The 14,713-nt window shown below is 53.0% G+C and overlaps 4 protein-coding genes across 4 annotated transcripts; 1 reads left to right on the top strand and 3 right to left on the bottom strand.

Moving 5' to 3' along the window:
• Positions 1 to 40: 40 nt before the first annotated feature.
• On the bottom strand, positions 41 to 3,270 carry TRV_00885 (uncharacterized protein; the record flags this gene model as incomplete). Its single annotated transcript, XM_003024918.1, has 3 exons — positions 41 to 650; positions 716 to 3,093; positions 3,160 to 3,270. 3 exons carry the CDS (start codon positions 3,268 to 3,270, stop codon positions 41 to 43), a joined length of 3,099 nt encoding a protein of 1,032 aa, XP_003024964.1.
• A 1,337-nt stretch (positions 3,271 to 4,607) lies between these two features.
• On the bottom strand, positions 4,608 to 5,270 carry TRV_00884 (uncharacterized protein; the record flags this gene model as incomplete). Its single annotated transcript, XM_003024917.1, has 2 exons — positions 4,608 to 4,844; positions 5,019 to 5,270. 2 exons carry the CDS (start codon positions 5,268 to 5,270, stop codon positions 4,608 to 4,610), a joined length of 489 nt encoding a protein of 162 aa, XP_003024963.1.
• A 4,306-nt stretch (positions 5,271 to 9,576) lies between these two features.
• TRV_00883 (high affinity cAMP phosphodiesterase, putative) lies at positions 9,577 to 13,218 on the bottom strand (the record flags this gene model as incomplete). The annotated part of the gene is made up of 4 exons (XM_003024916.1): positions 9,577 to 11,190; positions 11,285 to 11,754; positions 11,947 to 12,176; positions 12,251 to 13,218. 4 exons carry the CDS (start codon positions 13,216 to 13,218, stop codon positions 9,577 to 9,579), a joined length of 3,282 nt encoding a protein of 1,093 aa, XP_003024962.1.
• Positions 13,219 to 13,325: 107 nt separating this feature from the next.
• Positions 13,326 to 14,690, top strand: TRV_00882 (uncharacterized protein; the record flags this gene model as incomplete). Its single annotated transcript, XM_003024915.1, has 4 exons — positions 13,326 to 13,650; positions 13,763 to 13,953; positions 13,988 to 14,261; positions 14,290 to 14,690. 4 exons carry the CDS (start codon positions 13,326 to 13,328, stop codon positions 14,688 to 14,690), a joined length of 1,191 nt encoding a protein of 396 aa, XP_003024961.1.
• Between the last annotated feature and the right edge of the window lie 23 nt (positions 14,691 to 14,713).

Genomic DNA, 14,713 nt, shown 5'->3' with positions numbered 1-14,713 from the left:
CATGCCGGAACAAGACAAAACAAATGAAAATGATACACGTCTATTGCTGGGGTCTGGTTCGGGGTCTCCAGGCACCGGAGCTGGGAGGGGGGAGTTTAGCCTCTGGCTTCCCTTCACTGTCAGTGGCGGGAGCAGGGCTCCTGGCAACTGGAGGCCGGGAGTCGGAGGAAGATACATCTCGGCCTCTGGACGGGAAGCGGGGAGCAGCGCCATTTGCCGGGCTGTCACGGCCACGGAGGTGGACAGGGACATAGGCTCCAGGAGTGCCTGATGCTTTGCGGAGAGTATCCCGAGCGCCCATGTCGCGGGCTGGGGGCTCACGTTCGCGAGATGGCAGCTCACGGGGTTCACGACCAGGAATGGTTCGGGGAGGTGGAGTAGCGGACTCATCTGCGGCAGATTCGCCGCTGCCAGCAGCAGCCTTTTTGGCAGCCTCTCGTTCTCTCCAGGAGGCACCGCTGCCAGTGCGGGAAGTGAGGTTAAGACGAGGAGCGGTGCGTTCAGTAGAGTCGGTTCGTGGAGCCTCGGCAGTAGCTGTTGGGGGAGCGCGAGCCAGGCGAGGGTCAGTCATACCGGCTCGTTTAGCAGCAAGACGCTTCTCAGCTTCCTCTTCACGCTGTTTCTGGATAGCAGCTTTCTCATCCAGAAGTCTATGCCATAGATTAGCAGGGATATTGGGAGAGATATCGGATGATATAAGTTAAGGAAAACTGACCTTCTCTGCTCTTCTCTAGCAGCCTTCTCCTCAGCCAACTTCCTCCTCCTCTCTTCATCTCGGGCGGCTCGCTCCTGTTCTTCCCTCTCCGCACGCTCTGCCTCCTCACGCTTCCTTCGTTCCTCGGCCTCACGCTCCAATCTTTCTCTCTTGATACGCTCCTGGACTTCCTTGACACGCTGTTTCTTCTTGGCCTCGAACTCACGTTCGGCAGCCTTGCGGCGACGCTCAAACTCTTCATGTCGCTTCTCGGTAACAGTGTGCTTGAACTTGTTGAAATGAGGTACAAGACGACTAAGACGGTGCTTGAGAGCCACATCTTCCTTGTGCTTAATTTCAGCGGCGGCAAGGGTCTCAGCCTTTTGTTTTTCATAGACTTCGAGGTCATGCTTCTTCTGTCTCTCATAGTCCTCAGGCAGATGCTTGAGTTCCTCACGGCGGTAGGCACGCTCAAGATGGTCGAAGCGTTTGGCGGTTACGCGGATCTTCTCATTGAGTTCATTCTTCTCCTTCTCGAGTTGGGCAAGCTTCATTGCTCGGAGACGGTTAGAGTCGAGCTCTTCGAGGTCAATTTCGCTAACGTCAATACCCTTGATACCGGTCTTGAGCTCCTCAAGCTGCTTCTTCAACTCTGCCTGGCAAATACGATCCTGCTCATCCTTCATACGCTTGCGTTCTCTCTCCCGGTGCTCGTTGAGGAGACGCTGCTTCTCAGCCTCCTGTAGCTGTTGTGTGCGGATACGCTTCTGAGTTTCTTCTTCCTGCTGCTTCTTCTGTAGAGCATCTGAAGCAGCCTCCTTCTTCTTATCGATGATCATACGGCGAGCAAGGATTTGCTCGTGCTCCTTTGCGGCGCCGGCTTTGGCACGGGCTTGTGCCTGGCGCTGGGCCTCAATGCGAGCTTCATTGTAAGTAGGATCAACATACATGCAAGTAACATGCAATGTCTTAGCGAGACGAGTGAGCTGCGATCTGGCAATCTCGGCCGGAGTGCTTTGCAGTCTTTGAACTGCACCAACGTCACTCTCAGCTGATCCGGCTGCGCTACCAGCATGTACAGCCTTAGCAGAAGAGAAGATATCCGAGTCAAAGGTGAGGACTCCTGAAACATGGTCAACACGGATAGCCAAATCACCCTTCTTGCAGCCATTCATGATGAACTTCTCGACCATGGAAGGAGTTACTTGGAAAGGAGCAGGGAAGTGAGCAAGTTCGTGAACAAACTTGAGCTCTACAGATTCGTAAACCTGGGACAACTGTTGGAACAGACGGGTAAGGATGACCTGCTGCAATGGTAGGACATACTTCTCCATCTCAGCATCAGCACCGATCTGTTCGAGAATGGGTGCGATCTTCTTGCAAATCGAGAGCGGGTGGAAGTCGACTTCAAGGATGTTGTAGAGGTCCCGGATCTCTGGACGAGCACGAGACAGGAGGCCCTTGTTGAGAGCGTCTTTGAACAGGGCAGCACGAGTAGGAGAGGAAGCCATGCCGAGCAAGTTGGTTAGACGAGTGTTCTTGTTCTTGCGGGCTTCATCAACATCAACCAGGGCACCACGTGAGCGAGAAGTGCTGATGACGGGAATGGAAAGGGCAGAGAGAAGGACAAAGGAGGCGGTCTTGGTCATGTCTGCTTCGGAGACAGATGGGTTATCCTTCTTGGAGACCTGGCCGGAAGCAACGGCAATGGCAGACTGGCGGAGGAGGGTATAGTATCTGTTCCAAGCCGCAGCGTGGAAGAGGTAGTTATCACTAACAAGGAAGATACGTGCAAGCTTCTCGTAGTAATTGGCCATCATGACATTCTTCGCTGGTCGCTTGCTCAGGTTGAGGAGGGTATGGATGTCCTCTACACTACGGAAACCTTCCTGCCATAGCTCAAGCTCGACGGCAACGTTTAGCTGCTGGAAGCGGGTATCTAGATGGCGTTGCAGGGTGTCGGGGTCGCTGAGGTTGATGGCATGCATCTGAGATGAATACTTGGCAGCATTCTGGACATGGTTCCTGAGCAGCTCGCAGAGACGTCTGAATTCGGTCTTGCGGGTGTATTTGAGACAGAACTGGAAAGCTTGCAGGGCGGTGGACTGGTACATGACTTCGAGGCGAGCGTTATTCTTGAGAATTTCGAGCACGGTACGGTATGTCTCCCAAAGGAACTTGAGCCAGGGAGTGACGATAGCGCGGTCTGTGCGGTCCTTGGACTGTTCTCCAGAAACAGTGGCGAGAAGGATGGTCTCTGGTGTCTCAATGGCGTCTAGATCCTCGATATTTGACGTAGCTCCGGCATTTGATTCGAGAGACTGCTGGATCTCATCTGCCTTTGCTTGGGCCTCTGTGACTTTTTGCTCCGCCAACTCAATGAATTTTTTCAACACCATCTATATCGGTCAGTATGATAAAGCGAAGAAAAAGCCAAAGATGGGGGGAGCATTGAGATATCATACCTCGATGGTTCCGACGTTGGTGTTCTGAGCAATGTTCTTGTACTGGTACAAGCCATCTTTGGCGGACTTTCCCTTTCTCAAATCGACGCAAAGCTCGACGAACAGAACCATGACTGGCTCTAGCGAGGCAATCGGGCTGTTCCTGGACCGTTTCGAGGTGACATGTTCGTGTAGAACGGTCAAGGCAGATGCATGTTGGTCGACGGCGATGAGTTCCTCAGCGCGCTATACAGAGCAGTTAGATCCCGCATAACAAGCTGCCAAAAAAGGTTCGAAAGATAATGTCAGAGCAAGCCTACCCTGAGGATGTTCTCCGGCCGTACGTGTGGGAGAGGCGCCATGCTGGGCGGTCGTCCCTATGATATTGAAGTGGGATGTTTTCAACGTGGTTTGTATGTATAACCCCCAGGCACTGTAATTTTTCCCACGCTCGACAACTTTTTCTTCGATAAGGTTATCGCTCTGTGCGGCCAGGGACGACGGCGAAAAGTCCTGCACGAGCACGAACTTGCGAGGGCGGCGGGTAGAGATCGAGCGAGCCTCCTCGTTGATGGTCGTCGTGATGGCTGGCTCTGGAGGCCTTTTTTCTGCGTTGTTGGTGTCTTTTTTGTGTGCAGAGCGAAAAAGGTGGAGGCGAGTTTTTCCTCTTTTTTCTCTTTTGGGCATGGAGATATTAGGTAAGCTGAGGAAACAGTAAGCGAGTCACGTGATTATTTGAACCTTAAGACGACGACGATGAAGGGGAAGAAACTGAAGACGCGACGGTGACATTGTTGATATTGATATTGATATTGATATTATACAGCAATGTGGCAGACTACGGAGTAGTAGAGAAGGCTACGATGGGGAAGATGAGGTGGGAGGGCTGCAGTTCTGGCCGTCTGCGGGACAGCAAACGACGGTCTTGGGGGCCATCAGCTAGCGTGCAGCCAGTAACTTAGGGGGTCGGCTCGCTGGGAGCCGTCGCAGCGAGTACGGAGTCAGCAGAGTAGTACTTAAAGCAGAAAGGTCGATAAACAGGACAAGAGATGGGGGCGCTAGATACGGAGGGGGGCGAGCTGGGAGATGCGAGATGTGCTATCTATAGCAGCTTCTCCCCTGGCCCACCACGCAGAACACAGGGCACAAGCGAGTGAGATAAAAAAGACAGAAGTGAGAGCAACAGCGCAGTTACAGCGCAGCCGTCAATCCACAAGGAGGTCCAGCGTATGTAACTTCCGTACTCCGTACGACAAGCTCATCAAGCAGTGCCAGTCCAGTCTAGTTCGAAGGGGCCGATCCCAACCCTAGCGCCCTTGAAAAGCGCCTGCTTGAGAGGGCCGTCATCAAACTCCGTTCTCTGCTGTAACTATCCGCCACTGAGAAGGGGTCAAGTCTGCCTCGAAACCTCCAGACTGGGTCCCCAGAGCCCCTAGAACGATCCCCCTTGCGGTCGTGTATGTAGGTAACTAAGTGGTTTGCGCCGTCGTCGATCGCGCCGTTGGGAAAAAAAGGGACGAGGAAAAAGCAGACAGAGCCGGCCCATGGTGACGCTGTACTTCCTCAACCCAGCGCGACTGCTCTCTTCTCGCCTTCTCTCCCTGTCCTCTCGTCTTCACCTCTGCCTTCACCTCTGCCTTCACCTCTGCCTTCATCCCGTCGCCATCTTCATCACCATCGCCTGTCTCCATCTCCCGTCTGTATAACTAAATACTAATAATACTCCCAAGTACAGCCTGCTTGCTTGTTGACGTCAAAAAGGGGAAAGGAAGCCAAATGCTGACTCAGCTAGCGTAAATTACCCACACGACCCAGCGGCCCCCCCGTACCAGGCGTGACCAAACTTACCAAACTTACCAAACTTACCAAACTTACCATACCGAGACGGCCTTTTTCTTCCTTTCTGCTCTCGCTCGCCTTTCCTTCTTCTCTTCCTCTCTTCCTCTCGCTCGCTTCGCTGCGTCTTCCGTTGCTCTGCTGCCCTTCCGCCTCGCTCGCTGCGTCGACCTGCACTTCCTCGTCCGCTCCAGAGAAGCCTCCCGAGCCGAGTCAAAGGCTCCCGCCGTCTCCAGGACTCGACTGCCCGACCGGCTCCCTGCCTCCCAAGTCGTCGCGAAGGGGGCACACCACATCGTTGCTTACCCGCCCCGAGCCCGCCCGTTCAAACCGCCCCGGAGAACTGCGCATCGCCATAGCACACCTACACCCTCTCTCCCTTTCTTCCCTCCCCTTCTCCCGTCCAGTGGAGTGGACGACTGCCAGCTCTCTCGACCTCGCACACCACAATGCCGCCAGCTTATGAACTGCGCTCAGGGGGCGACGGACGACGGACACGACAGAATCTGGCAGAGCTCAAGCTGCGCCGCCTCGCCGAGGTCAACATACGGCTCAAGGAGGATCTCGACAGACCGCGTATAAAAGTTGCCGAAGCGTCTATATCGTGCGTCGTCCTGCCCGTTCCCTCGATATACATGACACTCGATGGCTAATTTGCATGGGTTTCTAGGCTTATAAACTACTGCAACAACACAAAGGACTTTATGGTGCCGTCTGTATGGGGACAGGTATGTCGGCCCCCCCCCTTTTTTTCTGCCATATATATCCATGGCATTGACAAGCACATGGCTAACCCCTTTCTTTCTTTCCCTTGCCTAGGTCGACAAACGTGATGACCCTTATGCGCCACAGCAGTCTGGAGGGTGCTGTATACTGATGTGATGGATGAGCATGTTGAAAAGACAAAAAAGTACGACACTAAACAAACAAAATCAAATAAGGAAAAAAAAAAAAAATCCCCGACAAAAATTAAAGGAAAGGAAAAAGGACATGAAGAAGAGCATCCTCAGCATCCTCAACACTCTTGACTTACTTGACCATCGACTACACACCACCACAATGACGCACACACTCGACACCTCAACCCAGCGAACAGGGGGAAAAAACACAACAACGATACCCTTATATTTGAACATTCCACCCTGCCACTCGACTTGCCTTTAATCAGTCCCTCCAGTCATGGCCACCAGACCTGCTCTTCGTTCTCCGTCCCGTCCGTCCAATGCTTGCTTGCTCAATAATATCTAATTCTCCCTCCTCCGCTATCTTGTCTCCTGCCACCCGCAATCGCACTATACGATCCAAACAAATCATCACGATCTCCTTATTCTTTTCTCTCCTTCTCTTTTTCTCTTCTTTTCCCTTTTCTTGTTCATGTCTATACATAACTACGATCTACCTGCTTGGTTCGTTGCCTCGAAAACTCTCTCTCGCCGTTCTACTCTTTATCTTGGAATAGGGATTGGAATTGGAACGGCCGTCGTCATCCTCATACATGACATGTCTTTCCCTCAGTCGAGACTGCCATCTTCTCTTCCTTCCATCTTCCCCCGCTCGGTACTGCTCCAGATACGGCTACATTGGTTGCTCTGCTGTCTATCGTCCTCTTTCCTTTTTGGCTTAGCTAGCATGGTCCAACCAGTCAGCTAGTATCCGGGTTCCTCGGCATACCACATACCTTCTCGACCTTCCCGGCCTCGTCTTGGTTAATCCTCTATTCCTTGGTTATACTCTTTTTTTCTTTTTTCTTTTTTTTTTTTTCTCTTCTGTTCCTCGTTGTCGGTGCCAGTTCCTTCGTTTGCTAAAATCATATTTTCTCCCCCTTACACCAGTCCATCCCTTTTTCCCCCTTGCCCCTTTTTTCACCGTTCGTCTTGTTCCTACAGTCATGTTTCCATGTCTTTCTCTCCATCTCTCTGTCTGTCTGTCTGTCTATCTCCATTTTCTTTGTCCGCTATTACCCACACCTATTTCCTCTATCCGCAACTACTTCGCTTTCAAGAGCTGGAATAAGCATAGGATAAACCCCCTCTGGACCGGACCAGATCTGAAATTCATTTCCATTTCCATTTCCATTTTCCATATCTCTTTGTTTCCTTTTCTTCTCCTATTATCATCTATATCTACCTTTACGTCTCCTTCATAACTAGTAACCCGACTAACCCTTCCCCCTTCCTTCCAACCTATCCTCCTGCCAATGTAAAATAGATTTTCCGCCTGGGAGAAGCAATACCACCTCTATCTAACAATAAAGCCCGTAATAACATGTCGATTATTTTTTCCCCCGGTCGATCTTCTTGACTTCCTATCTCTTATGCACGTCCATCTGTATCTCTGCCGGGATCATAAGATTACCAACTGTTAATCCACGAAGATGATTTGTCCGATCTCATCCCGGCCGGCAATCATTCGGACAACGTCGTCGATTGCGTACTCTGGGGTTTTGTGATGTATTCTATAACTATATGTCAACCGTCATGGACCTACGCCGCTTCGCTGTGGCCAGGTCGGTAGACGCCCGGTTTCTGACCTGTCGTCTTTTCCAACCGATAAAGTAAGCTTCACCGGCTGTCTTGCCCGTCTATCCTGAACTAATAGGCGCCCCGTTATAGGGCTGTCTCCATAGTTATCAAGCTGTATGTACTTACATCGTCAGCCTCAAAACGCATCCTGTAGTCGGCGCAGGAGACGCCTCCAAATAAGCACGCAGCAGGCTCAGACTCAGCCTCATCAGCCAGCCTAGTTTAGCTGCCGTCCATCCCATCCCACTTCCACCACAACATCTACATCTACATACATACATAACATACACAGCAGCAGCAGCAGCCCACCATGGCCGACCAGCCTCAGCCCCTCGAGGATGCTGGGATATCAGACTCCCACGCCACGGCTCCAGTCAACCTGCCGCGAGTCACCATCACCTTCTGCACTCAATGTAAATGGATGCTCCGCGCCGCATATGTACGTCCCCCACCACCACAACCACCACCACGACCGCCTCAACTACCAGGCTACCCCAGACGTAGAAGCTCAAATACAATAACCAGAGAAACTACTAACCGCCCACCAGTTCGCTCAAGAGCTTCTGTCAACTTTCTCCACCGCGCTAGGCGAAGTATCTCTCGTTCCTGGCACGGGCGGCGTGTTCACAGTGACGATCCAGCATGCCTCGAACGTGAACTTTACCACTCACACGAGCGTGCTGTGGGATAGGAAAGTCAACGGGGGGTTTCCCGGTACGTCTCACTAACTGAATCCATCATTGCTCTTCTCCTAGCCTGTCATCATATTAAGTAGCGGGTTAGAGACGAAACAGCTCAAGGCGCTGGTGAGAGATGTCATTGAGCCGTCCAGGGACCTGGGGCATATCGATCGAGCGCTTGCGAAGGGGCGGGTTGATGGCGGGAAGAAGGACGGTCGAGGCCAGGGGCAGGAGGAGCCAGGGGAGGCCGGGGAGAAGGGCCAGGCGGGCCAGACGGGCGAGCGTCAGGCTGATTCAGGGCCGTCTGGGCAGGGGAGTTGTGAAGAATGTCAGTAGTAGGAGAAGTTAGTCGAGTTAGCTAGTTCGAGAGGCCGGGTGTCAGTGAAGAAGTTAATCTGGGTTGATGATCTGTGGAGTATCAGCGAGGTTTTACTCTTAATTTATGCTCCGGTGTTACTTGATATTTATATGTAATGGGAACTGTTGATTGATGGACTTTGTATACGACGAGGATACTGGCGGGTTAAAAAAGGGGAGGGGGGAGCGGCAGACTACAACTTATTATTGCCAGGGGCTGCTGATGCATGTGCGTATGTATGGACTGAGGTTACGGAGTACGTCTTTTGCGAAATAAGAACAATTCAACTATGGTAGTGGTATAAGTAGTAGAGTATGTATATATAGTATATGAAGGTGGGCGGATCAGATAACAAGAACAAGCGTAAGGCGTGAGCTAGGTAAAGCAAGCTGGCGATGGTAGAGGAAGCATAAGGAGGTAAAGGTATGCAAGGTATGTAGACAAGACAGGTAGAAAAAGAAAAGAGGTACAGACGAGACGGACAGATAAGAAAAAGAGCTGCCTGCGTCAAGCAGTAAGAATAGACAGAGTAGGAGGAGGAGGAGGAAAAGGGGGTAGAGGAAAGGAATATATATAGATCTAACTCGCTTCGTAACTGGAAGAAGACAGAACATAAGGAAATGAGAGAGTCGGATGAGACAGGACAGGACCATGAGCATAGCCTTTGCATACTGCATATCTTTGCATTGCAAGTCATGAATGGAACGCCGGACGGAAAAGCAGGAAATAAATAAATAAGGTGAAGTCAGTGACAAACGGAAGTGAATCATGTAGACGGACAGCAGTGTAGACAGTGTAGTAGACAGGTGAGGTCAGTCGAAATGGGAAGAGAAGAGGAAATTTGAACAGTAACAGAACTCAACATGTACGCCGAAACCCCCCAGAACCGACCTGGACCAGGAAAACCGAGTTTTTTTTGGTAAGAGAAGAGAAGAGGATAGAATAGAGAAAAGGGTGAAATGAGACAAAACGAATGGCGGAAGATGAGAAGATGAATGTACACGTGGTAAGAAGACGGGTGTCGTTGAAGGCAAGGGCCAGGTTAATAATGGTCAGAAGCGCTCATCATGCTTGATGCTGATGCCGTTGTTGACGGCGCCGAGTCAGATTGCGGCGGAGAATGGGGGTGACCGGGCCCCTGGCCATGGTGTTTCGACCGCCGCCAGAAGGCTAGACGTAGCCGGGAGCGGCGTCGGGGGAGCGGCATCGTTGCATGGTTAGGTGATAGGGAGGAAAGAGGGTCATTATTACCGTCGTCGGAGTCGAATGGGAGTGTGGATGGGGGCAAGGGGGGACTGGAAGGGGTTGAGCGAGGGTGGCTTGTTGGGCCGCCACGTCGTCCGCGAGTGTGTTGGTTGTGATGGTGGTTATGACTGTTGTTATGTACTGTGGGTGTTGACTGGGCGGATTTTGAGTATGTCAGGCCAGCTGGGTGGTTGCCTTTGGTGCTGTTGGTGGTGGCAGCAGGGTTATTATTATTGTTGGAGCTGGCCTTCTCGAACAGCCCGGTGATGAACTTAGATCGCCTCTCGCCGGCCTTGCTATTGGTGGCTCGCTCATACCATGTCTGCGTCTGCGACTGGCTCTGCGGGTGCTGATGGCTGCTTGTTCCATCAGTGGTAGAGGGTAAAGCGTTGACTGGAGACGGCAGGTTCTCGTCAGCATACATATTCTGGTGGCCGCCATCATGATCATGCTCGTCTTCGTTCTCGTTCTGGGCAATGCTGGACGTGTAGCTGCTGGCGGTGGTAGTGCTGGCAGCACCGGCAAGGGCGACATCGTCCGGCTTTGCCTGATCACAACGACGAACATGATGATGGTGCATGGCATTTGGATTTAGGCTGATGCGCTGGTGTAACTGACAGGTACCATCTTTTTCCTCGAAGCTGCTTCCGGCGCTTATGACGCTGCTTGCCTGAGTGGTTGAAGAAAGCGGAGTGATTAGTGTATTGTTTGTGTAGGTGCTTGTGCTTTGGGTGCGTACTCCACCGCCACTACCGCTACAGCCGCTGCCAGAGTCGATTGTGCGGGCAGTGTTCTGGACCGACGACCGGCCTGCTGATCGCTGCGATTGACGATTGGCGTGGTGGATACCGTTGATGATGACGGGGACATTGGTCGTGGGTCCAGCAGCGGCGGGAGTAGTAATAGCAGTTGTTGTTGTTGTTGCCTGGATGTTGGTGGTATCTGCTTCTCCGTCCAGCTGAGGCGGGGATCGAATGGGTGAATGGGGCGGCGAACGGTGCTGGATGGTGTATCCCATGGACGCCGGGCCCTCTTCTATCAGACGCTTTCTGCATTCCTCCCAGGACGGGTCGGTACCTTGACAACGCGGAGTGCTGCAATTGCGAGCGCGGTGTTCGGCCAGGACTTCTTCATGCTCCATAAGCTTAGCCCAGATGAATCTGTTGCTTCGTATGGTGTTGGCGGCAAAGGCAAGGTCAGGGAGGATGTCGGTTACTCCGTCGAAGAGAGGGAGGCCGAATATGTCCATGAACCCAACCTGTCCCTTTGCCTTTTTGATAAAGTTGCCTAGCTCTGGCGGACCACCGAAGAGAGAGGTTGCTATACCGATGTTTACTTCCATTTCTCCTTGGTTAGCAAACTCTAGCTGCAGGACGTCGGTCCACTGTTCTGCAACCTTGAACGGGCGTGCCTGAAATTTAAAAGAAAAAGGTAAAAACAAAACGTTAGCAATGGCTCGACCTTTGAAGTGGGAAAGGCGGAGGAAGGTAAGGGGAAAAACTTACGACGTTGCTGATGTCGGCGCATTTGATGATGAGGGCGCACAGTAGAACTCGATAGTCTCTGATGTCTTTCTCGATCCAGGAATCCACCTTTCTGCCGTCAGCTGCATACCTACCCCTGAGCTTACCAAGCTCATCAATGAAGTGATTGTGGATGCCCATATCGGTAGCGAGGATAGAGCTAATCATAAGTGTGCGCATCTCTGTATCTTGAAAGACAGCGGGCCAGTGCCGGCGGAGTATCTGGGAGTAAGCAGCGCAGTGAAAGGCCTCGAGGACAGATCTGTCGTTGTAGAGCTGGGCAAGGGGAGCATTGAGCTTGACGAGGAACATGTTGTTGACACCCGGATGGCCTACATCATGGCCCAGAGCAATGACAAGGAGTGCGAGAGCGTCAAATGGGGTGACGAGACATGACATGCCCGCGCATGAGGACCGAGGTTCGCTTCCGAGGGGGAAAGGCGGGATGGCGCCTATACGCACGAGGATGTGGAAGGTCGACTGTAGAACGTCAACTGCATGGCGGAAGTTGTGGTAGAGTATAAAGGAATTGTAAGCCGCGCGACACGAAAGCACAAACTCCCGCAGAGATTCTACAAGCGGTTAGAAGATGTAACCAACCAATGAACCAATGAAAAAAGAAAGAAAGAAAGAAAGATGCTTACCGGAAGAGATGCGCCAGTGTTCGAGGTCGGGTACGGTAAGGGTATGTTCAAACATCAAACAGGAAGCATAGCAAAGTTCATCATCGGTAAAGTCGTGAGCACAGAAATGCCATTCAGCAATGGCAGCCTTGACTTCCTCCTTGCGTTCGTCTGAGACGCAGACGTCACTGATCAAGGAGTCGTCGAGGGCTTCTTCAGGATTACATATCCTCTTCATCAATTTGGAGACCCTAGAAAAGCTGGTCAGAGAAAAACAAAGGTAACAAAAGTAACGAAAGAGAGAGAGAGATAGAAAACAACATACATGGCCTCTCTGAGATAAGCATAGGGTCTTTCATCCTCTGCGGTCGAGCTGACGCCGACCCAGGAGTACTTGCGAATCTTTTGACCGGAGGCAGCCATGAAGCGACTGTTCTCCTTCTGCGCAGCCCTGCGGATGCGGTAGGCATGGATGAGCAGGCCCTGGACCCTAGACTGGTCTATGGGCGAGACAAGGACGTCAATGGCGCCTGCGTCGAGACAGCGGCTTATCTGGCGGTCGTCCGGACGGCGGGAGCTTGGCTTTGTCGCAGGCTCGACATTCTTGCCGCTGCGCAGGACGTGTGCGGAGGAAGAAAAGGGCGAGGGTTGGGGCCGGACGTTCCGTAGGATGGCGATTGGGATGATGGCATGAGGTGTCTCGCGGGCCTGAATATCTGCGGAGAAGCGCGAGAGCAGGTGGAGTCCGAACAGCTCTTCGGACTCGGAGGAGAATGCAAGACTGCGCCTGGAGGTTGATGGCGAGACCGCGGAAGGCTGTCCCTGGGCCTGCTGAGGGAGATGCTGGTGCTGGTGCTGGTGCTGGTGAGGCGGTTGAGGCTGGGATGGAGGCGAGGAGAGCGGCGTGAGGTTGAGGGAAGAGCGGCGGACGTGCGAGGACTCTGCGTCCCCTGAGACAGCGATATCAATGAAGGCGAGGACGGGGACGATGGCAGCGTCTGGGTCGCCCTCTTCGCGGCCGGCATCCGTCAGCTCGGCGATCTTGGTAGCGAACGACTTGCCCGAGTTGCACACATACACTGTTCCAGTTAGTATTAGAAGTAAAGAGTAGCAGGAGTAGCAGGAGGAGGAGTAGGGAGTATTACCCTGTCTGCAGATGGCGAGGATGCGAGCGAGGTTGGCCGCGAGCTCAGCGGACTCGTGCAGCTGCTCGCCGTCTCTGTCTATCCAGCGCTCGCAGTCGACCCTGTCGTCGAGGTAGACGGCCCAACACGCCGCAGCTGCAGCGTCCATCGTGGTGCGAGGAGCGAGGAGAAAGGTGAGGCGTCCGAGTCGCCTGTCGAGGGCGTGTCTGAGGGCATCCACAGAGACAGAGGTAGCCGGGCGTAAAAAGGACGGCGATGCAGGCAAACAACAAGCGAGAAAAAAGACCAGGCAAAAAGGACCAGCAAAGGGGAAAAAAAGGACCAGGCGAAAGGAAAGACGACGAGGACGAGCTGACTCAGGCCCAAAGCAGAAGGCGAGGCAAGGTCATGTCACTCTCTCTCACTCTCTCTCTCTCTCTGCTGGCCGCTTCTTCGTCTGCTGCGTCTTCGGTCTTCGTCGTCTGCTTCTTCAGCAACCTAGCCCACGTCGAGCCTCCGCCCCGGGCGACCTTGTCCGGCTTCGACGACGCCGGCTGCTTCTTCGTCTCCCTCTCGCGACTGGGACGGCCTGCCTGGACGAGTGTCTGTCCCTGCTGAACCGGTCGCCAACTGGTGGGGGGTCCCCTTCGCCGGCGCTCGCAACCAAGGCTGGACTCGAACAGGTCGAACAAGACGGACGGCGTTCTAAGTAGTCGAGTGGTCGAGTGGTCGAGTGGTCGTGCCGCTGGAAATCCCTTCCCCTCTCAGGTCTCTCTGCCGGGCAGCAACCAAGGACGGCGAGGCAACAGGGCGAGATCGAGGAAGGTCGAGGAAGGTCGATGAAGGTCGAGGATGGTCGAGGATGGTCGAGGATGGTCGAGGGAAGGCCGTCTGGCTCTTCTTTGTGAGGAAGCAAAGTGCGAAGGCGAGGGCAGCAGGAGAGAGAGAAGCGCCCGCCGCAACTCAAGACTAAGACTAGACTTTGCTTCTTCTTCTTCTCTTCTTCTTTCAACTTCTTCTTCTTCTTCTTCAACTTCAACTTCAACTTCAACTTCAACTTCAACTTCTCTTCTTCTATCAACTTTTTGTCTTCTTCCTCGCCAAGACCAGAAAAGGAAAAAAAGGCTCAACCGAACCCGTCGAAGGCTTCTGGAAGGGCCGAGGATGTTTTGGTTTTACCGAAGATACACGCAGAGACAGAGGTTTATTACGGTATCTTACGACAGCGTTACAAGTACAGACAAGACTAAAATAAAGACCTTCGCTTTTAAAGAGACTATCAAAAAGGGAGGACGAGAAGACGAGGAAGACAGCAGCAGAGAGGAGGACAGCAGAAGAGAAGAGAAGGCGAAGAGGAAGCCTGGCGAGCATGAGATGTCTGTCTGTCGCTGCCAGCATGGACGCTTCCCTGTCTCGGCCTCGTATTCCCCCTTCCCTGGGGCCCCCGTTCTCGCATCTCGGCCAGTCAATGAGATCTTGCGTGGCCTTCTGGAAGGGCAGAAGAAGACCGGGAAGCGACCAGGAAGATGGGCCAGGAAGATGACTAGGAAGATGGACCAGGAAGATGGACCAGGAAGACGGACTATGGAGACGAGGGACGACCAGCGCTTGCACTGCACCAACACGGCTCGACCAACCTGACTAACGACTTACTCACGGCCGCC

The sequence above is a fragment of the Trichophyton verrucosum genome (genome assembly GCF_000151505.1).
Source record: "Trichophyton verrucosum HKI 0517 chromosome Unknown contig00084_1.f1.exp, whole genome shotgun sequence".
Taxonomy (NCBI): domain Eukaryota; kingdom Fungi; phylum Ascomycota; class Eurotiomycetes; order Onygenales; family Arthrodermataceae; genus Trichophyton; species Trichophyton verrucosum.
This window is presented reverse-complemented; position numbering and strand designations above follow the sequence as displayed.